Source organism: Synchiropus splendidus, chromosome 7 (assembly GCF_027744825.2).
Source record: "Synchiropus splendidus isolate RoL2022-P1 chromosome 7, RoL_Sspl_1.0, whole genome shotgun sequence".
NCBI classification, from domain to species: domain Eukaryota; kingdom Metazoa; phylum Chordata; class Actinopteri; order Syngnathiformes; family Callionymidae; genus Synchiropus; species Synchiropus splendidus.
Window position 1 is genome coordinate 6170585 of NC_071340.1, and position 27127 is coordinate 6197711.

Sequence of the window (27127 nt, forward strand, 5' to 3'; positions counted from 1 at the left end):
TTTCTGTGGTCCCCAGGGGTCCATGACTCCCTGTTCTCGATCAGTAACTGCACTTGTTCTCCTATGATTGGTGCTCGATTTTGTATCGACCTTAGAACATGTGAGAGTGTCGGCAGCAGTATTCAGCCACTTGTGTTGCAGTGTTGAGTTGTTGAGGCGTCATAATAATAACGTATAATATAATAATTGTATTTGCAGTCATATTCATAAATGCATTGGCACTAATAATAGGCAAGAATTTTCATCTTATTAAGTGTCTTTATGTGTGGTTTGACTGTAATGGTGGTGTATGAGCTGAGACGTTTGCTTTATTTGAATATCTAATTCTGTTTCTTATTGTATGTTATTAACCTATCCACTCATGCTGTTGAACAGCTGTGTTCAATAGATGTTTCTTTCATTTATCTACTTATTCAAACAATATTTCCATATAATCAATCAGTTTGTTTAAATTGTATGTTTCAGATTTTTATTTACTTGAAATTTGTGTGCATTTCGGTATAATAATACGATTAAATTGACACCTTTGATATTGACATTCAAGATCTTTCTAATAATTATCATTTCCCTTTATCTTGCGTTTCATGCATTAAGTTATTGAATCCATAAACATCCATTCCCAAAAGGATTTTATTTCCGGTCACAGCTACAGAGCAGCGTAATCACAAAGCCAGACAGTTGTTACAAAGCCAGCAGCAGACCTGAGAGGGATGACCCGCAACTCCTCTGTCTCAGAACTTAGTCCTGCACTCGGCCCGGTCCACCGCAATACTGTTCCGCAGTATTGTGTGTTTCAGTTTGTGTCTATTTCTATGCAAACACACAGTACCAGCTTTGAGATGAAGCCAAGATTTGCACAAGAGTTTTATTTACCATTATTGACACATTTAAAAAGAGGTCAGACTTTATTTACATTCTGAACGCCGGTAAACACAACACAAAAAGCTGCTTGCCGTTAGCACCTTCACCGGATACAGCGGGTTCTTAGACAATGAAATGTGGAGTGCAGCAACTTCACCATCAACATAGATTTGAACATGAAAACTAGAATTATTCAGTCAAGCTGAACTGCCACAGGCTGATTGTTGATAAACATGGCTAAATCGATACTTTGTCTGGACCTGAACTTCTAACCAAACCTTCTAAGGTGAGAGTCAATTATTAGCTATATAATTTGCAACAGTGTCTCACAGTCTGAGCCGTGGCGAGAGTGAGGAGGTGGATTTTAAAGTACACTGGTGGACCTCAACTGTGGCAGGGACACCAGTGTTGGAGCACCAAGTATTACTGTCTCTGCCTGGTCTTTTGGTCGGACTGAAGCGGTAAGGTGATGCTTGGGTGTCCCTGAGGAACCTCGACTGTTCCATATAAATGTGAGGAAAGACTGGAGCCAGGACCTTCTATCTAGGCATACGTCCTTGTTGAAGGCAAAAGAAGAAATCTATAAATCCTTTGAGATGGCTTATGTTCATGAGACCAGGCAGCTGAAGGAAGAGATTTGTATTTGTCACGACGTTTGTTGTTCATCACTCCAACAGTCCAGTTCGTGAGAGATGCAAGTGCAGGACGAGGAGGCTAAGATCTGCAGGTGACACAACACTGTTTCTGGACCGACCTGAAGGAGCAGCGACCCAGAAGTTTGAGTTTGTCACAGAAGCGGGATGACATGGTGTTTTTCTTGCAGGCTGGAGAGGCTGGTGGGATGACAGAGAAAAACACTTGATGAACACAGTCCCATGCAGCAGTCATCTTTTTTTTCTTGTTTAATTCAGATGCTTTTTGCATTCTAGACTTCAGTGGATGATATGACACAATATATTTAGCCACACACTAAAGTTACCAACCAGAGGTACAAAATGTTAGCAAAGTAGCAGCTTGCTATGTAGGTACCAAGGTAATATCACTTTCTTCTATCTTCAGTTCCCAGCTGCCACAACAAGTCCACCTCAATCTCTCTTGAACATCCACTAGTCATACATATCCTCCTCCTTTTCCCTCCCCAAAAGTTGTGGTCCAACACTGTCTCTCCTCCAACTTTAAACTTCATAACAGATTTCAGAAATTTTCACTGTATAGCAAAAAAAAATCTGTCATTTCCCCATCTTTAATGACATCACATGCCATAATGTAACATTTTATACAATTTATTTTGCTTTAATTCCACTTCTCTTCTGCCCATCACTGAAAAAAAAGCCTTTTACGTCACTACAAACTCCCAAATGTCATTTTAAAAAACTTTTCTGTTTTTTATTACATATTTATTTTATTTTATACAGAACAACTGAATGTATTTATCCTTATTGCTGTAACAATCCTTGCTAATGTAACAAATATAATGTGGTTTTTTATAATGAAAGTGTATGGACGCTCTTGCTGAAATCTACCATTACAACAATCAATGTTGCGATTCATCAGCAACCTATACTAGTCTCCAACAAAGTAAAACAAAGTACTGAATTCAAATAGGCATCCAAAGGGACGGTTATTGGAAACCTGGTAGTTTTATGATCAGAAGAGCAATGGAATTAATGATATATGCAGCGAACACTAGAGACAAATGTTACAATGTGAATCTTCAGGGCGTAAAAGAAGGAGAGGGTAATGTTTGGCTGCCAGTCACAATGTCTGGCAGTTAACAGTATCGCTTGACACACACACACCTGTGTTAGTGGGACATTCTTGTGTATTACACTTCTGGACAGTTTCAGGCTTGGACATCTTCTCACAGAGGTTGTTTGGCATCACAGCTGACTCCAGCTCGGTCACACAGTTGACCTCCCGCTGCTGCCGACCCCCTCCACAGCTCAGCGAGCACTGGGAGGTTATACACACAAATGAAAATATTGACAGGAAGCACAAGACACAACAGAAATGGTCAGTTAACTTTAGTCGAGCTTTAGAGCTCATGAGTAATCACCTGCTGCCATTCCTCGCTCCTCCAACAGGTGCAGGGCTGCAGGCTGCAGGTCTGGGTGCTGTTGGGCTTCAGTGTGCTGCTACAGCGTTGAGGCTCGGGACAGTACACCAGCCGCTCTCTTACTCCGTCTCCACAGCTCCCTGAGCACTGCAGTCAATAGTCACTTGCTTTGAGAAATGCTGCATCAGTTTCCTCCAACATGATGAGAAACTGCAGTGAGCCCGACCTACACTCTATATTACATTTCGAACTACAGTAACTCCTCACAGCTTTAGTCTATCTAGTATAGTCAAACTCCACCTGACAGTATAGAACGTGTTTTCAAGTATATACAATAATAGGAGCAGTGAAGGGGTTAAAAGTAGGGAGGCACTGAAATGAAAGTCTCGGCCGAAAACCGGATCTATTATGAAAAAAGGAACTATTATGCAGTTATTAGTACCTCTGCATCAATGGTTGACTGTGGAACTATCTCAGCATCAAATGATACATTAAATAAGAAATGTAGAGCACTTCGCAAAACCACCGACGCACTCAAACGTCATCTGACCACAGAAACTATTGCAAGTGATTTTGACAATATGATTATTAATACAGAAAAAAAACCTGAAGGGCGGTGCAGTCCTTCGACCAACAAGGTATTCAAGACTGGCACCAAGATCTGGATGCACATTTGTGGGGATGACTCATGATCATGTGACACATGGTGTTTGAAGCCCACTTTCTTTCATATATCTGGTGTAAGTGGTTGTTTTTAAATAAGCCTTTTTCTGTGTTCAATTGCTCTGCATTTCAACAGTTAAGTGGATTTAAAATGCCTCCATTTGTAATGTGATTAAATAAGTGCCATCCAATAAAATATCCAAATGGCTTTAGTTACATGCTAAAGATGATTAAAAGCATCTATGATGATTGATGGCTTGGCGGTTATTCTTAGAACTGAAGATCATCGCGCTCTGGTGGCGGTGTTGAATGCACCAGCACAACATCCATTTTTATAGTTTTGGTGCTAGTCTCCGGTGGCCGTGTGATGCGAGCAGAAGTGAGGCAGCGCGGATGTTTTATAACCCAAAAAGCTGTTGACATTACCGGACCCCACGGTGATGAACTCCAGGCCATGCAGGCCCTGTGAGGGCAGGTCAGGGTGCTCAGGGGTCTGCTGGACATGGTCTGACAGTGGAAAGGTCGCAGTGGACGTTTACTTTGGGTGTCAACACACAGGACCTCCCGGTGCCGCCGCCCCATCTCCGCACAGTCATCTGGACACTGAAGAGTCAGCAGGTTAGGAGGAGGTTTTATGAAAGATGGATAGAGTGCGGACCAACTTTGCTCCAGCTGCCAGCCTGCCAGGTTGCACACGGCTGCAGGAGACATGTCCGGGCCGGGTCTGGCTTCTTCATGCTGGCACAGTCCTCAGAGTTTTGGGAGCTGCAGGTAACAGATCGCCACATCGCCCCAATACCACAAGTGGTCGAACACTAGAGGTCAAAATATAAAGCAAGCTCAATATCACAAATTTCACTTCCTCATTCTTGGGTAGAGTTATTTATGATGGAGTCATGCACACTATCAAGACTCTCAACACATTTAAAGAGCCTTGACAATATCACTTGCTCACCTCACTCCAGTTTCCCACATCCCAGAATACGTCCACTGTCCTGGTGGGCTCCCTGTCCTTCAAGTCTCCTTGCTCACTGGCCGAGCTGCCGATGGAGACGTCAACCGACTGGTTCTGGTTCTTGGAGTGGTTCACTTTGGGCTTCTTCGCTGGCGGGTTTTTCTTGGCTGGCTTCTTCAACTTGATGACCTTCACTGTCGTCTGTGGCCACACGGTGGTGAAGGGACTGCGTGCTGTTGTTGCAGCCCTGGTGGTGACGTGAGGAGTCTGCTGAGCAAAGGAGGTGGTCCGAGGAGTGGTAATGGGCTGTCGGTGGGTGGTCTTGGTGCGTGGGGCAAAGGTGGTGCGTGTGGGAGTGTTTTGTAAAGTAGGCGTGGCCACTGTAGAAGAACGAGTTGTTGAGTTGATGTTGTCACTGGTTGTTGTTGCTGCATCCAGGTCGATAATCTCATCTTTTGCTTTGTCCTCGTCACCTGTGACCGTCATCTCAATGTCTGGGGTGCTCCCCTCCTCGCTGTCCTCTTCCCCCTTCATATCATCAGCCTCTTTGTCTTTTTTGGGTGAATTATTCCGCTGCACAACGACACTAAAGTCATCGATGAAATCAGGCGCAGCTGTTGACCTGAATACAGTTGTGTAGTTGGAGGCAGCGGTGGTGGTCAGGATGGGAACTTTAGTGGGACTCCTCTTTGGTGGGAAGAAGCGGCGGTGTTTGGGAACAGGCCCCGGGCGTCTACGCAGACTTGAGTTGGGGCAGCTCTGCAGGGCACACAGGGACCTGGAGCGCGGCTTAGTGGTTGGGTCACATGATTTCTTTACACACGTCACTATTCTTGATCGAACGCTGCCTCCACACGTCACTGGACACTGTGAAGAGTCGCCAACACAATTGTTTTGTAGTTTGTAAGTATACAGTCTTCATCTCAGTTTGATCATTCATGTCATTTTGGGGTTCATGTCATGTAATGAAATCGAAAAATCCAATATATATTCTTTATCAAATAAAGTATTAAAATAACTATTTTATACTCATATATAATTATTAAAAAAAAGAAATAATTCTTGGCCGGTTTTAAAATGGTTTTTATTCAATTAGCTCCATTTTGGATTAACTGGCAAGGTAAAAAAATGTGCTCATTGTTCACTGTTAATTTTTGTTATTGACACAGTTTTCCTTATTTGAATATTGAGAGCCCATCCAGGGAAAGAAAAAGAATGAATAGAGAGAGGTCTCACCTCTCCCCAGGGGCCGACAGCCCAGTCTTGCCCACACACAACGTCTCTGCCACACGGCACCACAGGTTTGGGCTTCAGCAGGTGCTTGCACTCCATTGGATGCAGAACCCGCTCTTCCCCTGAGACTGTGCGGACGCACAGGACTGTTCGCTTTCGTATTCCATCTGTTCCACAGGTGGCTGAGCACTGCTGCCATCCTCCAACCCACCACCTGAGCAGACGTCACAGAAAGTCCAATGATTTTTTGTTAGAACAGTCCAAACTGTACAGAAGAAGAATGTCAACACTTTTGAAGTGCAATTCCCCCAACATCCATTATAGTCTAGACTTATAGACACTTTCCTTTTCCAGTGCCTGGGGTCTAAGAGCTAATGCTTTTGAGCGACAGGTGGTTGCTAATTCATGAAGATGGTCTGAAGGTTTCAGCAGCATAGCGTGGTTGGTCGAGGGGTCAGGTGGCAACCGGGAGGAAGAACAACAAATTCTCATCAGTGGGAGACCTTGAACCTCCAAACTGAAGTTTTACTAAAGTTCACCCTTTAATACCAAAGTATTTCAAGGAGGCCTAGCTCTGACTTGATGACTCAAGACAAGGTAAAGAAAGTCTATTCCAGCTGCGCTTTTGGGGATATTACGGTTCCTTACATCAAAGCACTGACAGCTTTTCTGGTGAGAAGCACCACTACCAAGTGAGGTGTGGTAGCCCTTTCAAAACATGACAGTAGCAGTGGGTTCACTAAGCATGGATGCTGTCAGACTATTAATGTTTATTCAAGTGTCTTAGTTTTTCATTTGACTGCAAAACATCTTCTAAGTATAATAGTTTTCTGCTGTGATTTGAATGAAACTTTCATGTATATAACCTTTTTAAATATGTATTTCTTTTTTATTTCAAGTAAACGTGAAAACACTTCCTTTCACTTTAATGTGAAAAATATTATCACATTTTTATTCTGTGTGATTCAACTTGCTGTGAATAAATGAAACACATGGAAATTATTCAAAAGAATCGTTTGGAGAGAGAACACAGTGACAATTGAAAGCTTAAGCAAAAATATTATTGCATTTTCGAAGTTGGAAAACAAGGTGAAGAGAGAGAAATTAGAGTGGAAAATTGTGTTTATGTACTATTGAGGAAATGTGTCCAAAAACACTCACTGCCTCAGTAAATGGCCAGATGCACACCACGCTCAACTCCCCTCTCCCCCTATATATTGATATGATATTATAATTGCACCTAAACTGTTCTATTTTGAAGTGTTTTGCCTTGTTATAAAGGAAAATGTAAAAAAACATTCAAAAGGCTGCAGCCCAGACACTTGCTTTGCTGCCTAACATCATGTAATTCATTGTGTGTGCACACACAAGCATTTAGCATACAGCTCCGTCTGTGAAAAAAAAATCACATATTGCTATAAAAATGCATATAAACTGATATATAAAATGCATAATATAATTGGCATCACCAGTCCAGATCATCCACTACTGTCAAACTAGACTACTGTCTACTTTGTATGAGCAGACACCACTTTAGAGTAAATAAAAATAGAACAGTGACCTGGCGGGGCAATCCATATTCTTGCACCTCCTGTGCCTGTCTGGAGGACGGCTCTCAGGGTCGCACAGAGACTCGTCCACTACACCCACATCCACCTCAAAACAGCGTGCAGGCTGGTGCTGCTCACCTAGGCGCAGAAGGTCGTACGTGAAATCTCCGTCAGTCTGACAAACAACACTGGTCAAAACTGAATACAAACCCATGCCACAAGTGGTGCTGCAGTCCGTCCACGCTCCAAGTCTCCACCTGTAGATGCGTTCTAGGATCTCATTTCCAGTTACTTTGGTCTTCTTTATTGAGTACTCATATTTCAAACCAGGATTTCGCTCCTGAAACAGCAACTGAAACCACAGTCGGACAAGGCATATGGATTAATCACAAAATCTACAGATTCCACCTACAGCACACTAACACACACTTCAGTGACTCATTTACTCTCCTCAGTTGAAGGAGGAACCCAGGAGGGAACACAGTATCAGTCATCAGTTTTAGACAGTTCAGTATTCCGTAGATGAAGATACCTGCAGCAGGATTGGCTCCTTGGTGGGTCCATGCGCGGTGAGGTTCTCCAGGTTGCCACTGCGTTCGTAGTAGAATGTGGTCCCCCCAGCTTCGTACTCGCCGTTCCACTGGATGATGAAGTTCCCGTTGAGGAAGTAGTCCTCGGACGTCTGGCTCCTCAGGGCCAGGAAGTTCCCTGCCTCTTCTGATTCTACCACCAGGATGTCCCGCGCTCCCTCAGGTATCACTCCCACATCCATGTACCCTGCAGGAGTCAGGAGGGGGGTCACAGTCACTAGACGGCCCACCATGACTGCTGCCACACTCACATCCAGTCTGCCACAGTTTCCCTCTGATCTTTAACAGCGGGTGGCCCCAGTCTGTGAGGCTCGCTGGCATGTGTGTGTGCAGTGTGGGGGGCACTGCCCTGTCTCTGTTTTTTACTGTCTGTAGATGGGGGGCAGAGAAGAGTGAGTTTCTGCACTTTAATGATGTTTGTGCAAAGGTGTGTGTGATTGTGTGTCTGTGCCCGGGGGCGGGGGGGCTTCTGTCTGTCTTTTGAAGTCTCTCACATCTGGGCCGCTTATCTCAACCACACTTATCCGACAGTCACATTTTTGTGAGCTGATTCCGCGAATGTCCGACACAACACGCACACACGGATCTCACAGCGAGAGAGGGACACACAAATTAGACAGGCCCATTACTTCAGGATGAACAGCTGCACAGTGTGGAGCAGACAGCTGCCATGGCAACCACAACACAACACAACGCTCATGTTCATTGACATGTCCTGCCATGACCTTCCACCTGAGAAATTGGGGTTTTGGCCACTGATGTCAACTATTGAGTATCATCAAGTGGACTGAATATTTGTGTATCTCGACTCCAAATATGAGGTAGCTGACCACATGCACTTATGTTATGTGCCCATCCCAAGACAGTGACAAATAAGGGGGACTACGAAGCTTCTGTTGAAGAAATCTTTTGTTAAGGTTTATGTAGTAGGCGATATTGTTGTACTTTCTACCACCAGTGACACGTTGAGTCGCTAATTGAACAGGACATGACTCATGAAACCACCAAGTCATACGGGTGAGTGACTCTAGTAGTTGGAACTTGAGTACAGAGCGAATTCCCAGCATCTACCAGCAGCTCCTCAAAAGTGAGTCAGAACACTGTCGGCCATAAATTCTGTTCATGCTTCTCTTCTGAAACTCCCACAACACAACCAGGAAGTTTTTACTTAAAGTTTATGCCAGCATAGGACATGTTGAATTTCAAATAACGAAATCAGACAATGCACTCACCGAAGCCGTCTTCTTGGTCATATGACTTGTGCACAATCTCACAGCTGTTCCCGTCCCCCAAACAAACGCCACATCGGTCGTCCACTGCGTTAGAGTCGATGCCCCAGTCGCAGCCCACTTCCTGTGGAGAAAGCACAGCAACATTAAACCTCTTCGGCTCCATGAAGAGGAGCAACACAACAGCACTCCCTCTCTGCTACTGCAACATCCCGCTACTCTCCTTCAGACTCTTACCCAGACACACTACCTTACACACTCCGTTGACACAGACATTTCTTGAATTGTTGTTCATGAAGCATGGAGTCCCATCCGTCACCGTCTCCAGCATCTTCTCTGAGAAATACTCGTTGATGGGACGACAGTGCAGCTCACAGGGACTCACTGAAGTCAGTGTTGTAAGGCAAAAAAGATCATTGAAACATTTATGGGATTCATTGACTCATGTATTATTATAATTTACATGGTAAATGATTTTGAAAATTGTAAAATAAAGATGCACCAACAAGTGTAAACTACAGTAGAGGGTGCTCAGTTTTGTGAGAGACTCAGTCACTTACAAGGGTTGGAAACTGGGACCCACGTGTACAGCATGTTTTGGTATGGCACCGTGTCAAACTCGCTGCATTGCATCTCCCTGAAGGTCGGCATCTCCTTCACGCACGGTTTCGTGTTGCAGGTGCGATAACGCTTCCTCTCTCCAGTGCAGTATTTTCCCCCAAATTCAGGTCTGTGTGAATCAACAAAGGAAATTTTTTTAGTTTTGAATTCAAAGCTGATACATTTTCGGTTAAGCATCTGCTACTCTTTGCTATCCAGGTTTGCTAGGTTAAAGGCTTAGACCTTGTTTTAAAATATTTCCAGAATCGCAAGAGTCCTGTTCGGCGGGTGTCTCTAGCTCCCACCTCAAAGAGGTGTGACGCACTGTCAACATTCGTTGGCACTCTTCAAATTAGCACAACATTTATTGCTAGCCCATCATACGGATTTGGCCCCCACGTCTTGAGTTTGACTCAAGCTCCAAATTACAGTGGTCAAATCAGAGTTCGAACAAAAATTTCGAGATTTTTTTGCTGCTGATTTCGAACGAAAATCCAGAACTCGAACGCCCCCGAAAATAGCCGGCGTGGACCGATCAGCTGACCCACGACGCGCTTTGTTATTGTGTATAACGCAGCCTCTCTATGCAGACGTGTCCTGTTAGCTACATTTACTGTCTGTTTTTTCTTCATATTGAGGGCACCTCTTCACTTCTGGAGAGACGTCACTCACTCGGCAACCCCTCCCACATGCAGCGGCCACACACATAGAGGAACAGCGCACCTGCAGCAGACACTCTACATTCACTCCTACAAAAGCCTATTTTAAGGCCTGGAGCACATTATTTCTTTTTCCATTCATTGTAATGGGAAAAATCGATTCAGATTTTGAACAAATTGCTTCTCGAACGGCCATCTAGAACGGAGTGTGGTCGAGAACCGAGGTACCACTGTACTTTCAATTTTTATAACAATATCTGAAAATATGAGGCTTCAGTAGGTGTCAGTAGACAGCACTAGAACAACAGTAGATCCTCTTCCTGCTTCAGCAGCAGAACAAAGATGGCATCTAAAATGAGTTTAATTTATCAGTCTTAAGGCAAAATAGCAGGAATATCAAACTTAAAATCTCTCTTCAAGTCATCTTTATGTTCTGGAGCAAACTGGAATTAAATTATAAATAAATGTTGTGAATTATCACATAATCATAATACGCAGACAACATTAACTAGAAAGGCACTGGGGCTCTGCTAAGCCACTCATTTGCACCATATAACTGTTCATGTTTTTATAAATTTACCAAATAATGTTTATAAACATTGACATAAACATTTCACTATAGGCTTATTTGTTTATCACTTGCACTCTCATCATTCAACTTGATTCATTACAGTGAGTCCTTTATATAAGATTAACCGGCCTGAAGAGAAGCCTCACTTGGGGTTGTTACATTCTCTGTCTGCCGACTGCACACCGGTGCCACAGGTCCGGGAGCAAAATGACCAGGTGCTCCAGGGTCCCCAGCCTCCATTCACCGTCTCTGGGAGTTTGCCCACAATCACACACTCACCAGAGATGCACCACTGTTGAAGAGAGGAACAAACAAAAGCATGACACACTCCGCTTTGTAATTCGGTATCAGAGTGATATCATTGATGTCTGACACCAAGGCGCTGTGGTCTCCCACCTTCTCTGGTCCACAGCGGGTGCCGTCGATAGGCGAGTCTAGTTTCGAGCGACAAGATCCATTGACTGAGCACCACAGAATCTGACACACATTCTGCAAGCAGAATTCAAGAATAAAACAGTCTTCTACGTTTTCAGTCTGGGTTTGCTGTGCACTCACATCGACCTCCGGGCAGAAAGTGGCATTTGGACCGTACTGGAGCTGGCACTGATGGTGGGTTGTGTAGCGAACACCCAGGCGAGCCAGCGGGGTGGTCAGGTCTCTTTTAGAAGGACGGTCGTCCAGACAGAAACCCCAACCGCGACTAAAATATCAGATAGATCACATGAATGTTTGAAGAACAAAGTGTCTGGAAAGTGACAGAAATGACTTACTGCCCTCTCTCCACTTTGTACCAGTCACAAGAGGTGTGATTATGAACACAAAAGATGATACTTAGCGCTGGCACCTCAATATCTTTAAAGCCTCTACCCAAAGGCGGTGACCCCAGATGAGAGTAAGAATGCTCCAGAGAGCCTACTCCATTGGCTGAGTCCTTTGTTCATGACCGTAGCGGCTAAAGATGCATGGATCTGTATGTTCAGTCAGTGCCTCTATGACTGCTCAAGGCACTCTGATTTCCTCCCACAGTACAGAAACATATGGTTCTCAATAGGAAAATGTTGAATGATGCAAGTCATGTGGTGAACAGGGGAGCTTTCCAGAGTATCCAACATCTGCATGTACAATATAAGAAATGTTATCTCGCCTCGCATTAGACTTGCTTTAGTTCCCCAAATGGCAAAGTGGTGATTCTGACAGAACGGAAAAACAAAGCTGGATGGGCTGGCCAAGCTGGAAACAACAACAAAAAGCAATGTTCTTCAAGTGAGCCAAGAAAACCAGCTATAACTTGTTAAGACATGCTCACATGTTCAACATGTCTGAGCTGGTCCTTTACGCTCCCCAATGTCTCAAAATTACTCTTCAATTACCATGCTATTTTTATTTATTTCATAACTAGTTACATGGCAGCTCGCTCGCTCGCATTTTAGCCAGGCCTCTGCAAACATCTGTAGAGTGTTATATGATCCTCTACTGGCACAGTGTAGCGTTAATCATGTGGGGAGAAAAGCAAAACAATATTTCTAGGTGAGACCACCGTGCATGACTCTTCAGGGACGTCACGCTTGTGCTTTTACAAGAACTGTGCTTGTTAAGCTGGCTAAAGTTCAGTGTGTCACAGTTTAATCACTGTTTATCAAACTTGTTTTCCCCGTCAACACGGCTCTCTTTTTTGTTTCACCCACAGACGGACTCTAAACAGCGATTTAACACCACACAACATAGGATCCCAGGGGTTGGAGAGCACATTCTTACTCCAGGAAGCGGGTGATGTAGTCCTTGGAACAGGTTGACCACGTGAGAGGCGAGCTGTCGTACATCAGCTGTCTGGACATGATGAACGGATGCCTCCCCTCCAGCTCGCAGTCGTTCCCCTGGCCATCGTGATGGATTCCAAAGCTGCGATGAAGCACGGCCAAGACATCAACTTCCCACAGTGTCGAGGGAAACACTTGAATAGACATTTGCCAAAACAACTCATGGGTCAAGAATTGCATGCTCTTCTTGACTTGATAAAATACTTAGGTACATCTAACGACAAGAAGATGTTGAGGTTGGAACTGCCAGGCAGAAGGTCAAGAGTAAGGCCATAGAGGGCATTTATGGACGTGGTGACGCGGCTGCTTCCATCTATGCTGCAGTAATACATAAAATTGCATACAATGACTAGGATTTTCTTGGAAATTGTGTTTAGTCACATCTGCATCCTCACGGAGGTCCTGGGGTCCAGTCACTTTTCAGCTCCTACTTCCTGTTCCACTAACTTATCTCAGCTCAATACCTGATGTAGCAGGTACCACCAATAACCTCTATGGAAAACTAAATGCAAAATTATATCGTATCTTCATCATGTGCGCCTCCTTCAGATTCAGTGAAACCCACACTCACACACCTGTGGCCCATCTCGTGTGCGATGGTGAAGGCGACAGGTAGTCCTGAATCCTCGTTGATGTTGCAGCTGCGGTGAGGTTGGCACATCCCTGACAGATGAGCGAGTCCCAGAGTCTCGCACGGAGCATTCATGCCAGCGCAGATGTCCTTCCTGAGAACACACACACACTGTCAGCGTGCAGACATAAATCATCTCAGCATGCTGAATGAAGATGAGGGCTACTGGCCTGGTGACCAGCACAGCCACGTCATGGTGGGCTGGATGAGTGTCACTCTGAGGGTTCAAGTTCTTCTGCCAAGCACAGAAACTGGCCAGAGTGGTGTCTGCATGGTGCACGATCTTCAAGCCTTTCTGCAGGACAGAAGTAGACGCACAAGCAAACACAACTGGTGTTGGTAGAAACTCAAACATATATATTGATATTGAAAGACATGTCAAGGCTGCCCCCTTCTGGTGTTCAGTGGAACATGTGGTTTGAAACAATATTTATGGTAATTGAGCTAAATCTAAATCATACAGTGTCGATTGTGACAGAATTTCTGTCAGCTAGATATGAACTGAAGTTTGGTTTATGTTCTAATGTTGGCCTTGAAGAATGAAGACAAACGTGGACTCACTTCTTCTCCCTGCAGCAGAATCAGACGCACCAGAATGACGTGGATAGCGTTTCCAATACTGGCATCGTGGAAGATCCCAGCCACCTGTCAGCAATGACATTAGATCCTTGTGTCGTGTCATCTTTGAAACTGTGGTTTACTCACCATGTTCATGAGGGTGAAGATGTAAGACTCCACGTTGTCAATGCCATGATATTCTATCAGTTTAGAGTCGGCCACCACCATCGTCTCCACCCACCGCTCCCTGCTGACCGAGCGCTGAGTTCGAGGACGTGACCTCTCACCTTCCTTCCTCTCCCACTCCTCTCGCTCCTTCTCCAACCGGACCGAGTCGTCATCTGAAAAATGAAATGGTAGTTCAGGCTCTTCCTGACTTGAAGATGGAAAATGGCAGTTGTTGCCTGTCCATGATCAAAGGGACTTCGGCAGATGGTGGACCTATATATTTATGATTCTCTGCATATAGAAAGAAAGTTTTCTCGGAATTAGATGAGGTTAAAGTAAAATAAAACCAGCAACAATGAGAAGGATCAGAAGATGGTGAAAAACAGATAAAAGAAGATTTGACAGATATATATATATATATATATATATATATATATATATATAGACAGAGGTGAATGATGAATACGTTGATGGATGAATGGACATGAATGACATTGTCTTGGCAGCAGCTCTACTTGAGAAAACACATTTACCCTTCATTTCTTCACAGCTCTGGCACAAACGTTCATTATTTTAACTTAAAGAAAACACATTTCCAAAGATTTGTGTTTGCGTTGACTTGAATGTGCTCCTGATTACAAGAAAAACAAAAGCCTGCTTATTTTTGTGTCGGTCACATTTGTTGACCAATTGCTCTTCTTCTGATTATTACATTGCAACTTTCCCATCTGCTTTCGAACTTCAACACTCATTTGGAGGTGGGTCAATGAATGATGGGCTGATGATATCTGGCCAGCATTTCTAACATTTTCAAGTCAAACAAACTCATTACTCATTACATTTAAACCGAACTGACCCTCGATGATGTCATGTTAGGAAATGCTGCGTGTCAGGTGGGGTTTGATTCATATGTTATTGAAAAGGTAAGGTACTACAAGCACCGATTTACTGTTTACTGTTACTGCTATGTGAGGAGCTCAAGAACATGACGGCCCCCGACACAAACACCGACCTTGCACTCCACAGGGGCTGACGGAGTCGCCGGCGTCAGGGCTGCGTTTTCTCCTCTGAGATCCAGTGTGAACTCTGGGAAAGATGATGTGCGGCTCTGCTGTCCCTTCAGGGTCTTCAGGAGATTTCTGGAGCGGCTCAATAAAGTAGTGACCCTCAGGGAGTGAGAAGAAGCCTCTCTGTGGCAGAGGAAAAGGAAAAGCTTGGGTGACGGACATGAGCCACTTTGGTTACACTTTATCCAGTGAAAATTACTTGACATGAAACTGAAAAAACAAAAGTGGACAGTGGAGAGCATTTGGTAGATGGTATACACCGTAAATGTCAAAACATCAAATATTCTCAATCAAAAAAAGAAATTCTAGTGAAGGAGGCATATAATGCCCAGCAATCTGCTTACCAGTGTTTATACAAACAGTTCCGCCATTATGAAACTATGATCTCAGGCATCTGACCCTACGTCATCTGTCCCTGATGCCGAGTCACCCATCCTGCTCGAACCATGTGTCCATCCTGTGTGTCCATTCACCGTAACCACGTTGGTTCACATCCACACCTGACCAGCGATCAGCCCCAGAGATTGAGCTCCCTGGGAGGAGGGGGCTTGACTACCCAAGGTTTCTAAATCTGCTTAGTGCTTTTCATCTTGCCTGAACGAATGATATTGTGTTAGAATGGTTTGGCTTTATTTTACACTCAGTGTTTAGCTTTGGAATTAGGCCAGCGACACACATCAGTAAGATTAGCTGAGAGCTGCTGTGATATTCTCCTACAGCTTTTTTAACTCCTGCAGGAATATGAATAAACAAAGACCCAAGTGGTTGAGCAATAACAGCTTTGCACAGGACTTTTTTATGTTCAAGAAGTAACTTGAAAAATGCCAGAACCACTATTGAGGATAGAGGATGGATCCCACAGTGGTATAAAACTATTTACACTTTCATTGGAGTATGATTCATAGTACTGCAACATAATAGGAAGTAGAAGTGGAATGACCCCAACACATACTACTCATCTGACAGTAATCATGCTGGTGTCCTGCAACAACCTAAAATTGCATACGTGTGCGAATCGTTTCATGCAAACAGCTGGAAGTTAACTGCTGAGGAACTAAGGCAACAGCGTTCATTCCTCAGTGATTTCCACTATGGTGGATTCCACCTTACTCCACAGAGAATAACAAAATATTCACATCAGCTCACTGCATGGGACGTTTGTGATGACCTATCAAGTATTGATCACGTCAAGAATTACAATTTATAGAATTTGAAACAATAAAAGACTGCACATTTTTAGCTTTGTCGTGCTAAATCACATCACAGGTGTCAGTAATCTATTTCCATTTTTTGCCAACTTTTAACTTTTAGGTCCAAACATCCAAAAGCAAGTGAACTATTAGTTTAGCCAACTGAAGCCCTTATGAGCCACTTTAGATTCAAAGTCAGTACAAGTTCATTTAACATTTTATGCTAACTTAAATCAAGGACTATGTTTAAGGCCAGCAAATCTCTCTTTTTTTTTTTTTTTTTTTAACAGAGAAACTAGCAGCATCCCTCCCTTTATGTTCCCTGAGGCACATTCTCGGCCACAGTAGACACTTTCCTTTTTTTCCCCAGCCAAGTATGTCCTGCGTGTTCTTACTGGTGCAGCTGATCACTCACAACGTTGTCTGCACAACACACACGTAGATAAGCACATAGAAACGCACCCTCACACACAGACACGCCTTCACCTGCTGCTCAGTATGTTCTGTTTTTATATTTCCTCTGCATATACAAGAAAAGTTTCCAGTCTGGCACTACATTTCCTTTCATTGAGATAATGAGTGATGCTCTACGTCCAAACAAGCCTTGACTCTTCAGGGGCCAACTTCCTCCTTCTTCAAATGAACCCGAAAGGAGTGATAATTTCAAGCACTGTTGTGAGTCTTTCAAATGAGTTAATAAATGTGGACATGTGTGCATCATCTTGGATCAGTTCCAGGGGAAAATGAGGCCACGCTCCCCATCAAGACAGCTTCAGAGGTCCAGTGTCATGGCTCCGGTTCCAGGCTCAGAGTCCTGGTTTTGCTTCTCTCCCTCTGCTCCTTTGGCACACGGCTGGAGCCCATTACACCCTGATTACTGTCTTCAAAAACACCTGGGCTCCAGCAACGTGTGCCAGATCGTTGTCATTGTTTCCTGCCAGTTCTCCAAGACCCTGTGTGTTTTCCACGTCCCCTGTGATGTTTCCTCTGGTTCCTGTGCTGCTGGACTCCTCTCGTTCCCCCGTGGTAACTCCTGATTCTCGTGTCTCTCCCTGTGTTCGGCTTCTTTCGTTCCATTTGTTAGCTCTCCTGGTTCTCGTGTCTCTCCCTGTGTTCGGCTTCTTTCGTTCCATTTGTTAGCTCTCCTGGTTCTCGTGTCTCTCCCTGTGTTCGGCTTCTTTCGTTCCATTTGTTAGCTCTCCTGGTTCTCGTGTCTCTCCCTGTGTTCGGCTTCTTTCGTTCCATTTGCTGGCTCTCCTGGTTCTCGTGTCTCTTCCTGTGTTCGGCTTTTAGTTCTGTTTGCTAACAAGTTAATTTAACTCGTGGCTCTCTCTGTTTTCGTTCTCTTGTTTCTGTGCGCTTGCTAGTTCTTTTGTTACACTGTTTAACCCTGCTGCCTTGAGTTAGTGTTTTTGGTTTCTTGCTGTTTGCCGTGTTTCTTTGGTTTCTTTTGTAGTTTATTCTCGGTTTCATTTGTGATTTAAGTTCATTTAACTCCCGGTTCGGTGACGCTTTCTGTTTTGACTTTTTACTTATGTTTGTGCACTTCCGCTAGTATTGGTTACTCTGTTTTTACATTCTGTGTTCGCTCTGTTTCTCCCGGTTCGGTGATGCTTTCTGTTCTGTTTTAGTTTGTTTAATTATTAAATATTATTTATAATTCCCTCCTGCCTCCTGTGCCTATAACCACTTGCACTTGGGTCCTACACCACGTCCCCCTACGTGGCTTTAGCTCCCTCGTCCCTTCGTCCCGTGACAGAAACGATCTGGCCACAATTATGGACCCAGCAGTGGTGAAAGGCTGGCAGGAGGAACTAGACGCTCAGGCCACCAGTATAGGTAATATGGAGAGGATGACTCTGTCCATTTTTGAGGTGTTGGACTCAATAGCTCAATCAGTCACGCGGCTTTCCTCCCGCTCTGCTATGTCCGGTGTTCCACTTGCTTCTTCTGCTCTTCCGTCGGAGCCAATTCTGTCTGTTCCCGTCCGTGATTTTTTTTTTCGTGACTCTTGTGTTTCCCCGTCTTCGCCTCCCGTGGTCTCCGGCGCTGCTCTCAAGCCGCCGCCTCCCGTGGTCTCCGGCGCTGCTCTCAAGCCGCCGCCTCCCGTGGTCTCCGGCGCTGCTCTCAAGCCGCCGCCTCCCATGGTCTCCGGCGCTGCTCTCCAGCCAGCGGCTCTCCAGCCGCCGCCTCCCGTGGTCTCCGGCGCTGCTCTCCAGCCAGCGGCTCTCCAGCCGCCGCCTCCCGTGGTCTCCGGCGCAGCTCTCAAGCCGGCCCTTCCCGTGGTCTCCGGCGCAGCTCTCAAGCCGGCGCCTCCCGTGGTCTCCGCCGCAGCTCTCAAGCCGGCGCCTCCCGTGGTCCCCGGCGCTGCTCTCAAGCCGGCGTCTCCCGTGGTCTCCGGCGCTGCTCTCAAGCCGGCGTCTCCCGTGGTCTCCGGCGCGGCCCTCCAGCCAGCGGCTCTCCAGCTGGCGCCTCCCCAGCCGGCGCCTCCCGTGTCTTCCGGCGCGGCTCTCCAGCCGGCGCCTCCCATGTTTTCCGGCGCGGCTCTCCAGCCGGCGCCTCCCATGGTCTCTGGCGCAGCTCCCCAGCCGGCGCCTTCCCTGGTCTCCGGTGCGGCTCTCCAGCCGGCGCCTTCCCTGGTCTCTGGCGCGGCTCTCCAGCCGGCGCCTTCCCTGGTCTCTGGCGCGGCTCTCCAGCCGGCGCCTTCCCTGTTTTCCGGTGCGGCTCTCCAGCCGGCGCCTCCCCTGTTTTCCGGTGCGGCTCTCCAGCCGGCGCCTCCCCTGTTTTCCGGCGCGGCTCTCCAGCCGGCGCCTCCCCTGTTTTCCGGCGCGGCTCTCCAGCCGGCGCCTCCCCTGGTCTCCGGCGCGGCTCTCCAGCCGGCGCCTCCCCTGGTCAGGCCGCTGCCTCCCAAAAACTCCGGCGCGGTTCCCAAGCCGTCTCCTCCCGAGGGCCCCTACGCGGCTCCCGGGCCGTCTCCTCCCGAGGGCCCCTACGCGGCTCCCGGGCCGTCTCCTCCCGAGGGCCCCTACGCGGCTCCCAGGCCGTCTCCTCCCGAGGGCCCCTACGCGGCTCCCAAGCCGTCTCCTCCCGAGGGCCCCTACGCGGCTCCCAAGCCGCTGTCTCCTCCCGAGGGCCCCTACGCGGCTCCCAAGCCGCTGTCTCCTCCCGATGGCCCCTACGCGGCTCCCAAGCCGCTGTCTCCTCCCGATGGCCCCTACGCGGCTCCCAAGCCGCTGTCTCCTCCCGATGGCCCCTACGCGGCTCCCAAGCCGCTGTCTCCTCCCGATGGCCCCTACGCGGCTCCCAAGCCGCTGTCTCCTCCCGACGTCTCCAGCGTAGCTCACAAGCCGCCGCCGCCGCCGCCGCGGCCTCCCGACGTCTCCAGCGTGGCTCCCAAGCCGCCGCGGCCTCCCGACGTCTCCAGCGTGGCTCCCAAGTCGCCGCCGCCGCGGCCTCCCGACGTCTCCAGCGTGGCTCCCAAGTCGCCGCCGCCGTGGCCTCCCGACGTCTCCAGCGTGGCTCCCAAGTCGCCGCCGCCGTGGCCTCCCGACGTCTCCAGCGTGGCTCCCAAGTCGCCGCCGCCGCGGCCTCCCGACGTCTCCAGCGTGGCTCCCAAGTCGCCGCCGCCGCCTCCCGACGTCTCCAGCGTGGCTCCCAAGCCGCCGCCGCCGCCTCCCGACGTCTCCAGCGTGGCTCCCAAGCCGCCGCCGCCGCCTCCCGACGTCTCCAGCGTGGCTCCCAAGCCGCCGCCGCCTCCCGACGTCTTCAGCGTGGCTCCCAAGCCGCCGCCGCGGCCTCCCCACGTCTTCAGCGTGGCTCCCAAGCCGCCGCCGCGGCCTCCCGAAGACCCCAGCCGCAACTTCCCACCCGCCACCTCTCCAGTACCCCAGCTTGTCTTCCGGGTCGCTGCAGCCCGGCTCTTCCAGTCGCTCCAATGGGCCTCCTCCTCCCCTCGTCTACGACGACCGTCCATCCAGGACTGGTGGAACACCAAGAGGTGTTCTTTAAGGGGGGGGTACTGTCATGGCTCCGGTTCCAGGCTCAGAGTCCTGGTTTTGCTTCTCTCCCTCTGCTCCTTTGGCACACGGCTGGAGCCCATTACACCCTGATTACTGTCTTCAAAAACACCTGGGCTCCAGCAACGTGTGCCAGATCGTTGTCATTGTTTCCTGCCAGTTCTCCAAGACCCTGTGTGTTTTCCACGTCCCCTGTGATGTTTCCTCTGGTTCCTGTGCTGCTGGACTCCTCTCGTTCCCCCGTGGTAACTCCTGATTCTCGTGTCTCTCCCTGTGTTCGGCTTCTTTCGTTCCATTTGTTAGCTCTCCTGGTTCTCGTGTCTCTCCCTGTGTTCGGCTTCTTTCGTTCCATTTGTTAGCTCTCCTGGTTCTCGTGTCTCTCCCTGTGTTCGGCTTCTTTCGTTCCATTTGCTGGCTCTCCTGGTTCTCGTGTCTCTTCCTGTGTTCGGCTTTTAGTTCTGTTTGCTAACAAGTTAATTTAACTCGTGGCTCTCTCTGTTTTCGTTCTCTTGTTTCTGTGCGCTTGCTAGTTCTTTTGTTACACTGTTTAACCCTGCTGCCTTGAGTTAGTGTTTTTGGTTTCTTGCTGTTTGCCGTGTTTCTTTGGTTTCTTTTGTAGTTTATTCTCGGTTTCATTTGTGATTTAAGTTCATTTAACTCCCGGTTCGGTGACGCTTTCTGTTTTGACTTTTTACTTATGTTTGTGCACTTCCGCTAGTATTGGTTACTCTGTTTTTACATTCTGTGTTCGCTCTGTTTCTCCCGGTTCGGTGATGCTTTCTGTTCTGTTTTAGTTTGTTTAATTATTAAATATTATTTATAATTCCCTCCTGCCTCCTGTGCCTATAACCACTTGCACTTGGGTCCTACACCACGTCCCCCTACGTGGCTTTAGCTCCCTCGTCCCTTCGTCCCGTGACATCCAGCCTGCTTTTTCTTCACGCGCTCCTCATTTCTAGGTCACCACGACAAGTTTTTCATGATTCTTGACAGAACGGTTTGCAGCCTGTTGGCCTGGTGTCCGGTTTCTGCTTCCAGGGAGTTCACAAAGTGCAAATCAGGGGAGGCGAGAGTCCCAGTAAATTCCACCTGCTAGTAATCCTTGTTTGGCTGTGTTGTAAAAATACCACAAGAGGACAAATGTAAACATACCTAGTCAGCAAACAGCTAGTTTCATTTTGAAAAAGAAATAAACAAAAAGAAAAAAGAAGACTTTAAAAAAAAAAAAGCTATCGAACAGTTGCTGAATATGCAAACATCACTCTTGACTTATTCAACTGGCAACACTGACCATTTCTCAACCTGGTTTGAAAGCTTGCTGATGTTCTCTGCATCATCCCTTTACATCCCTTTCTCGCCACACCAAGTGCTTCAATTCCCACTTGGATTTATTGTCCCTGTCGTGGAAGTGGCATGGTTCAAATCTGCCTTAAAACAACCACAGACCATTAAGAGGCACTTACTACATATAAAACTAGTAGACTAGTAAACAGCCACAAAATACACAAGAACCTGCCAAGCAAAGTACAAGGCTTGTGCCGCCCTCCTTCCATTTTAAACGCTTGTTAAAGATTGTCAGTAATAGTACACAATTCGTGATTAAAGCAAGAAGTACATAATAATTCCGATGTGAAGTAGCGGTCGTAATAAGTGAACCTAACTAACACAGAGGGAGAGTGAGTTATAAAAAGAAGTGTAGTATTTTAAAGACGTCAAATGCATAATGAAAATAATGAAATAATAAACACGTGGTTTCTACTCTGTGGGAACTCTGGGAATAAAACCTCTGCGATAGTCACCAGATCACTGGGCCTCTTCTAATGTGTAGCTGCTGTGTTGCAGTTGTGATGCTAAAGTCGCACCAGTTGACACATCTTTGTTCTGAACTCTGTTCTTCATCATTTTTCATCGATGTTTGTGGTTCTTGTTCGCCTTGGCTCACCACTGCCTTCCTTCGATCCCAATCATTGCCATATTTTGCGACCACATTACTCTGTCGTATGTTCATGCTATTGTGAACAGCAGAGTTAATCCAGCCAAGCGAAGCAGGTGGTGGAGTGCAGATCAGACAGGAAGGAATGCTACAGAGAGGCCCATCCAAACATTCAGCAGCTCTCCATGCGTGTCTGTATGATCTACATAACAAATGCATGTGGTCCTACTGTCAGCCTTCAGCGGTATATCACAGTGTTACCAGCAATTCCTTAAACGACCATGTTCCGAGCTCAGGTCGTGCCACTTCTCGCGAGGATTCCAAAAAGAAGTGTGCTTTCTTTAAAGGAAAAATGTTTTGCTCTCATACTGAAATGCTGTGCCAGCTTTTTTTTTCCTTTTTCTTGACCCCCCACTGTGTTGCTGGTTAATCCCCCTCCTCGAACATAGAGGAGGCATGTTTCAGTGTGAGGTGGCAGGGCCAGTAGAGGTTACCACAACACAGCGCTGTGTTGCTCTAATTCAGCGGCCATGTGGAACTGCTTTACCTGCTTCCTGCTTCTGTGAGGTTTTAGTGCCGGCCAAATGAGGCTGAAATATAAAGTTATAGCACTGATTCCGTCACCTGAGCACTTATTAGTGCGTCACATGGGTGTGCCTCACGCTCAAATGGGACTAAAAAGCAAACATCCACCCTCAACTGAAATGTATCTAAAAGAATTGCAGGCTTGGGTCTAGTCAGCGCTAATTCTTTCCACAAAGGTCAAAAACATTATCATTTTTCATCTGCCCTTTGCCAAGAAACAAGCATTTAAGTGAAGAAAATACCGCTGTAATTGCTCTGAACTTGCTGGTTCTTGTTTTGCGATGCGCCCCAGGGAGAGAACTTCAGCTTTTGTTGAATAGGAAGGTTTTCCCACGGAAACTACAAAATTAATGGAGAGTGGACACCAGCCTCTCGTAAAGATGGAGAAAAGAATTTGAATGGTTTGTTTGAGCGAGGCTAACCTGGCTGTAGCAACTAGATGATGTCATGTTTAATGATATGTTGCCAAAGACATGATGACAAATTGCGGCTTAGTGCTGCCATCAGTCATTCGCATATCAAACCATTTTGCTCATATCACCTTTATGATGTGTGCACTGTATCAGCCCAGTGAAATATGAGATCAACGATGTGGTGATGTGATGTGGTGATGAGACAAGGAACAAGCTCGGCGACGTGATTTCATGCTCAATTGCTCCCACCAACAGCCATGAGCAGTGAGCAATGTGCGGCCAACAACAATAATGGCTCATTCAAACAATATTTGGGAAGTCACAGCGGACCTTTTTAATTCCTATTTCCTTGATGCATTTTAGGGTCTGCATTCATACAGTACATGCCTTCTACCAACAGTTTTCAGTCACTGACACAAGGTCCCAGAGTATACTGATACTTACATCATTGCTCCACCTCTTCTATAATAATGACAATGGGAGACTTGATAAGAGTGTTGGCACTGGAACACATGTTGAGCTTATTGAAAGTACTGACAAAAAATCTTTCTTGCATCAAATTGCCACATACAGACCAGGCACATGTACTGTGTTGCTTTTCAGTGAATTAATTCATGAAGCTCTTTTTCAAAAAGGGATAGTCCACATAAGAAAGGTTTTCCTGCAAACATGACCTCGCACACCTCTAGCGGGCGCCCTGGAGATTCTATCGCACCACTGTCCTTAGACGTAATGCCTTAAAAAGGTCATTAGGGACTCCAGGAAAGTCCCTAGCTACGATACTAAGGACATGAAATTTCTCCCATGTCCCACATTTAGAGGTTCAGTCCAAGGTAGGTGCTGTGCTTGGAAGAATCTGAGGATTCATACTGACCTTCATATTCGTACACTGAGGGAGCTTATAAAGCAACACAGATGGAGGGATATGTATAAACTATATAGCAGCAACATTGTGGCTGTGATGTTCATTTGCACTGCACATCTGTCAGCAAATATATTATCGGGCACTTGTGTTGTTTTATGTCTGTGCGCAAGCATTATCCTCACACTTGCTTTTAGATACACAGTGAGGTACAAATAATTTGGGTGAAGTTGTTTCCTTAGGGTGAATGACCTCCACTGCAGCTGGCTGGGTTTCCCTCCCACATCTGTCTGGCTGAGTCTCCTTGTTGAGTAGTTCTCTCTGTGGTTTTACAGCAATAAACTATCTCCTAGGGAACAGAAAACCAGAGTACTACATCGGTGTAAGTTGGAGCAAAGGGACTCACTGGAGCATTTGAGATTACAGAGGGAAAAAAAGTACAGTAGGAATTTCAGTGCAAATGAAACCCCGCAACATCGGGGATCGACTGGAGGCCATGTAAAGTGGGTCAGATATAAAACCTGCAGTTGTCGTCTTGGTTGTGACTCAGATGGAACAAATGAGATGTCGAGAAGAAAAGTGGAGAACAATCGCTACAGAACATGGAGGCAACAGGCAAGACCATGCAGGAGAGGCATTCCAGCTGGAACGCAATCAAACAAAGAAATTCCTCCAGATTCACACCTTGAACTAAAACCATCGACCTTTGATTGCCGACGTGTCTCTGACTACGACGGATGGTTTCAGAAACACCTCTCTGAATCACTGCACAAGAACAACAGCAGAGCGCCTGAAGGCTGAAATAAATCGGCAACAAGAGAAAAAAGAGTTTCTGGGTGCTACTCTACAGGATAGCTCAGACACCACCGCTGGCTCTGTGACTCTTGGATGATGAAGGGGCTCGGCTCCTTATCTTCACATCAGCTATGCATTTCAACAACTGCCTCCAAGCATCCATTGGATATGTTGTGAATGAGCTTTATTTTACTCAGGTTAATCTGAAGCTGGTTATAGGTTTGATGATGACACACCGTAATATATTATGTATAGACTGTTGACTGAACCAATCATTTTATGGTTGAAATATTTTGATGTTTATGCATATTTCATCATAGGAGTTATAGAGCAGGGAGGGGTAGCCACATGGCTCCTCTGAGGTTAGAAAAGGTCACCCGAGTGACTAGTGAAAGACCTGAACAACCTGCCCCATGATTCCAGCAAATAAACTCTGAAACAGAATCATTTCTTTGATACTGTGAAGGCTACAGGGCTCCTCTCGCTCCTCACCCTGACCAGGAAACATATGACCCAGTTTCCTGTCTCTTCATCTGTCAAACATTATATTTCCAAACCATAAAAGGTGGCAGATCTATAAATATCACTGGACTGCCGTGCAGTTCTTGCAGGAATATAACCTGGAAGACTGAAAGGGATGGAAGAGAGTGAAACCATTCAGAAGAAAGGCTCTTGACAGGGTGCAAGGCTTGGCCAAGAAATCTTAAGGCTGACTGTGGCGTTCTACAAATAGTGTCAGGAAGTCTTTGAAACAAACAGACAGGGCTCTGTCAGATAGAAGGGTCTGTTTAACAGCCTGTTACAGTCTGAACCAACTTCCTGTAAGGGGGGTTCCCTCCACCCTGACTCAAGGGACAGAGGTAGTCAGAGAAAGGATGCAGACCTGTGAAAAGTTCAGTGGTGCAGCATCTGGACATTATATATATAGGAGCCCAGATATGTGAGTTGCTGAGGGAATCCTTACCAGGCCGTTACAAGTGCTGATGGCAGCAGTTCCTCTCACTCCAGCAGCCGACACTGAGCCGTGGAGATGGCAGGAGTTGCCCTCAAATGAGCGATGCTCAGTGGTGTTGGCGCCACCGTTCCGTCTTTCCACGATGTAGTCATTTGAAACCAGTTGATTGTTTGCAGTTAAGTTGAAAGTTAAGGCACGACCTTGGTAGTTAACCTCATAGTAAACCCGTTCCTCTGAGCCATGAGGGCGCAGGGCACGTCGGTGTCTTCCACCCCTGAAGTGGTGAGCCAGAGATTTGGACACAAACTCTCCATGGCCGTTGATTTTCACCGGGTGGACTACAGACTGATGGGGCCGACCTGCAAAGAGTAGGTGAGTGGCTGAATAATAGTACTCCAGGATCAGAAAACTGTACATGATATCACGATAAGCAACGCAAAGACACTGTTGCTCTTCCATTGATGCATGAAACGACGAGTCCAGGCAGATTTATTCGAAGTTTATCACGCGACTGCCCGCCCAGGTGCTTATCAGAGATAAGAGACATGTACACCTGCATTATTTTTAACATCAACATTTGATCGGGTGGTTTTTCGTGTTTGAACTGGGCAAAAACGCATTTTATTTTGACACTTCATGAAGACAATCTAAACAACAATAACAACAAACTTGAGGTGACGCAGGTCCTGTATGGACATTCTGAAATTCAACTTTTGCTTAAGTCATGCATTTCATTCATTCATGCACCACACTGACCTTGTTGCTCGAGGAGCAGTCTGGAGAAGCGGGGCAGCGCTTCATGCTCGACAGCCAGGATGGAAACAAAGTGAAGCAGCACTAGAACCGGGCCCATCGCATTGTTCATGTGACCACACTCAGATTTGAGAGAAACACTCGGAGATCCAGAGGGGACCGCTTGGATGCAGCGCCGCGCTGTGTCATGACACGAAAGAGCCGAGAATCACGGAGGGAGCGCGCTGAGAGGAGGAGGTCTGAGGTCCCGCAGCAGAGAAGCGGAGGACAGCGCCGGTGCGGAGGAGGGATGGAGGGAGGGAGGAGTGTTCTCCACTCTCCTGTCTCCCTTACGCACAGCATTCAGGGCGAGCGAGACCGAAGAAGCCTCGCAGGCTCAACGCAAAGCTAGTTCAACTGTGCCTGGACTTGCCGCTA

At 46.7% G+C, this 27127-nt stretch overlaps 1 protein-coding gene across 1 annotated transcript; it reads right to left on the reverse strand.

The window, feature by feature from the left end:
- Positions 1-627: 627 nt before the first annotated feature.
- adamts12 (ADAM metallopeptidase with thrombospondin type 1 motif, 12) lies at positions 628-26894 on the reverse strand. Its single transcript, XM_053871105.1, has 24 exons — positions 26714-26894; positions 25967-26316; positions 15154-15331; positions 14121-14314; positions 13977-14060; positions 13586-13710; positions 13360-13509; positions 12723-12866; positions 11523-11667; positions 11364-11456; positions 11114-11259; positions 9698-9867; positions 9388-9521; positions 9141-9261; positions 7851-8095; positions 7529-7670; positions 7330-7456; positions 5772-5982; positions 4536-5402; positions 4243-4395; positions 4007-4183; positions 2918-3064; positions 2661-2814; positions 628-1694 (listed from the first exon to the last, which is right to left on the reverse strand). Exons 1-24 carry the CDS (start codon positions 26820-26822, stop codon positions 1576-1578), a joined length of 4485 nt encoding a protein of 1494 aa, XP_053727080.1. The 5' UTR covers positions 26823-26894; the 3' UTR covers positions 628-1575.
- Between the last annotated feature and the right edge of the window lie 233 nt (positions 26895-27127).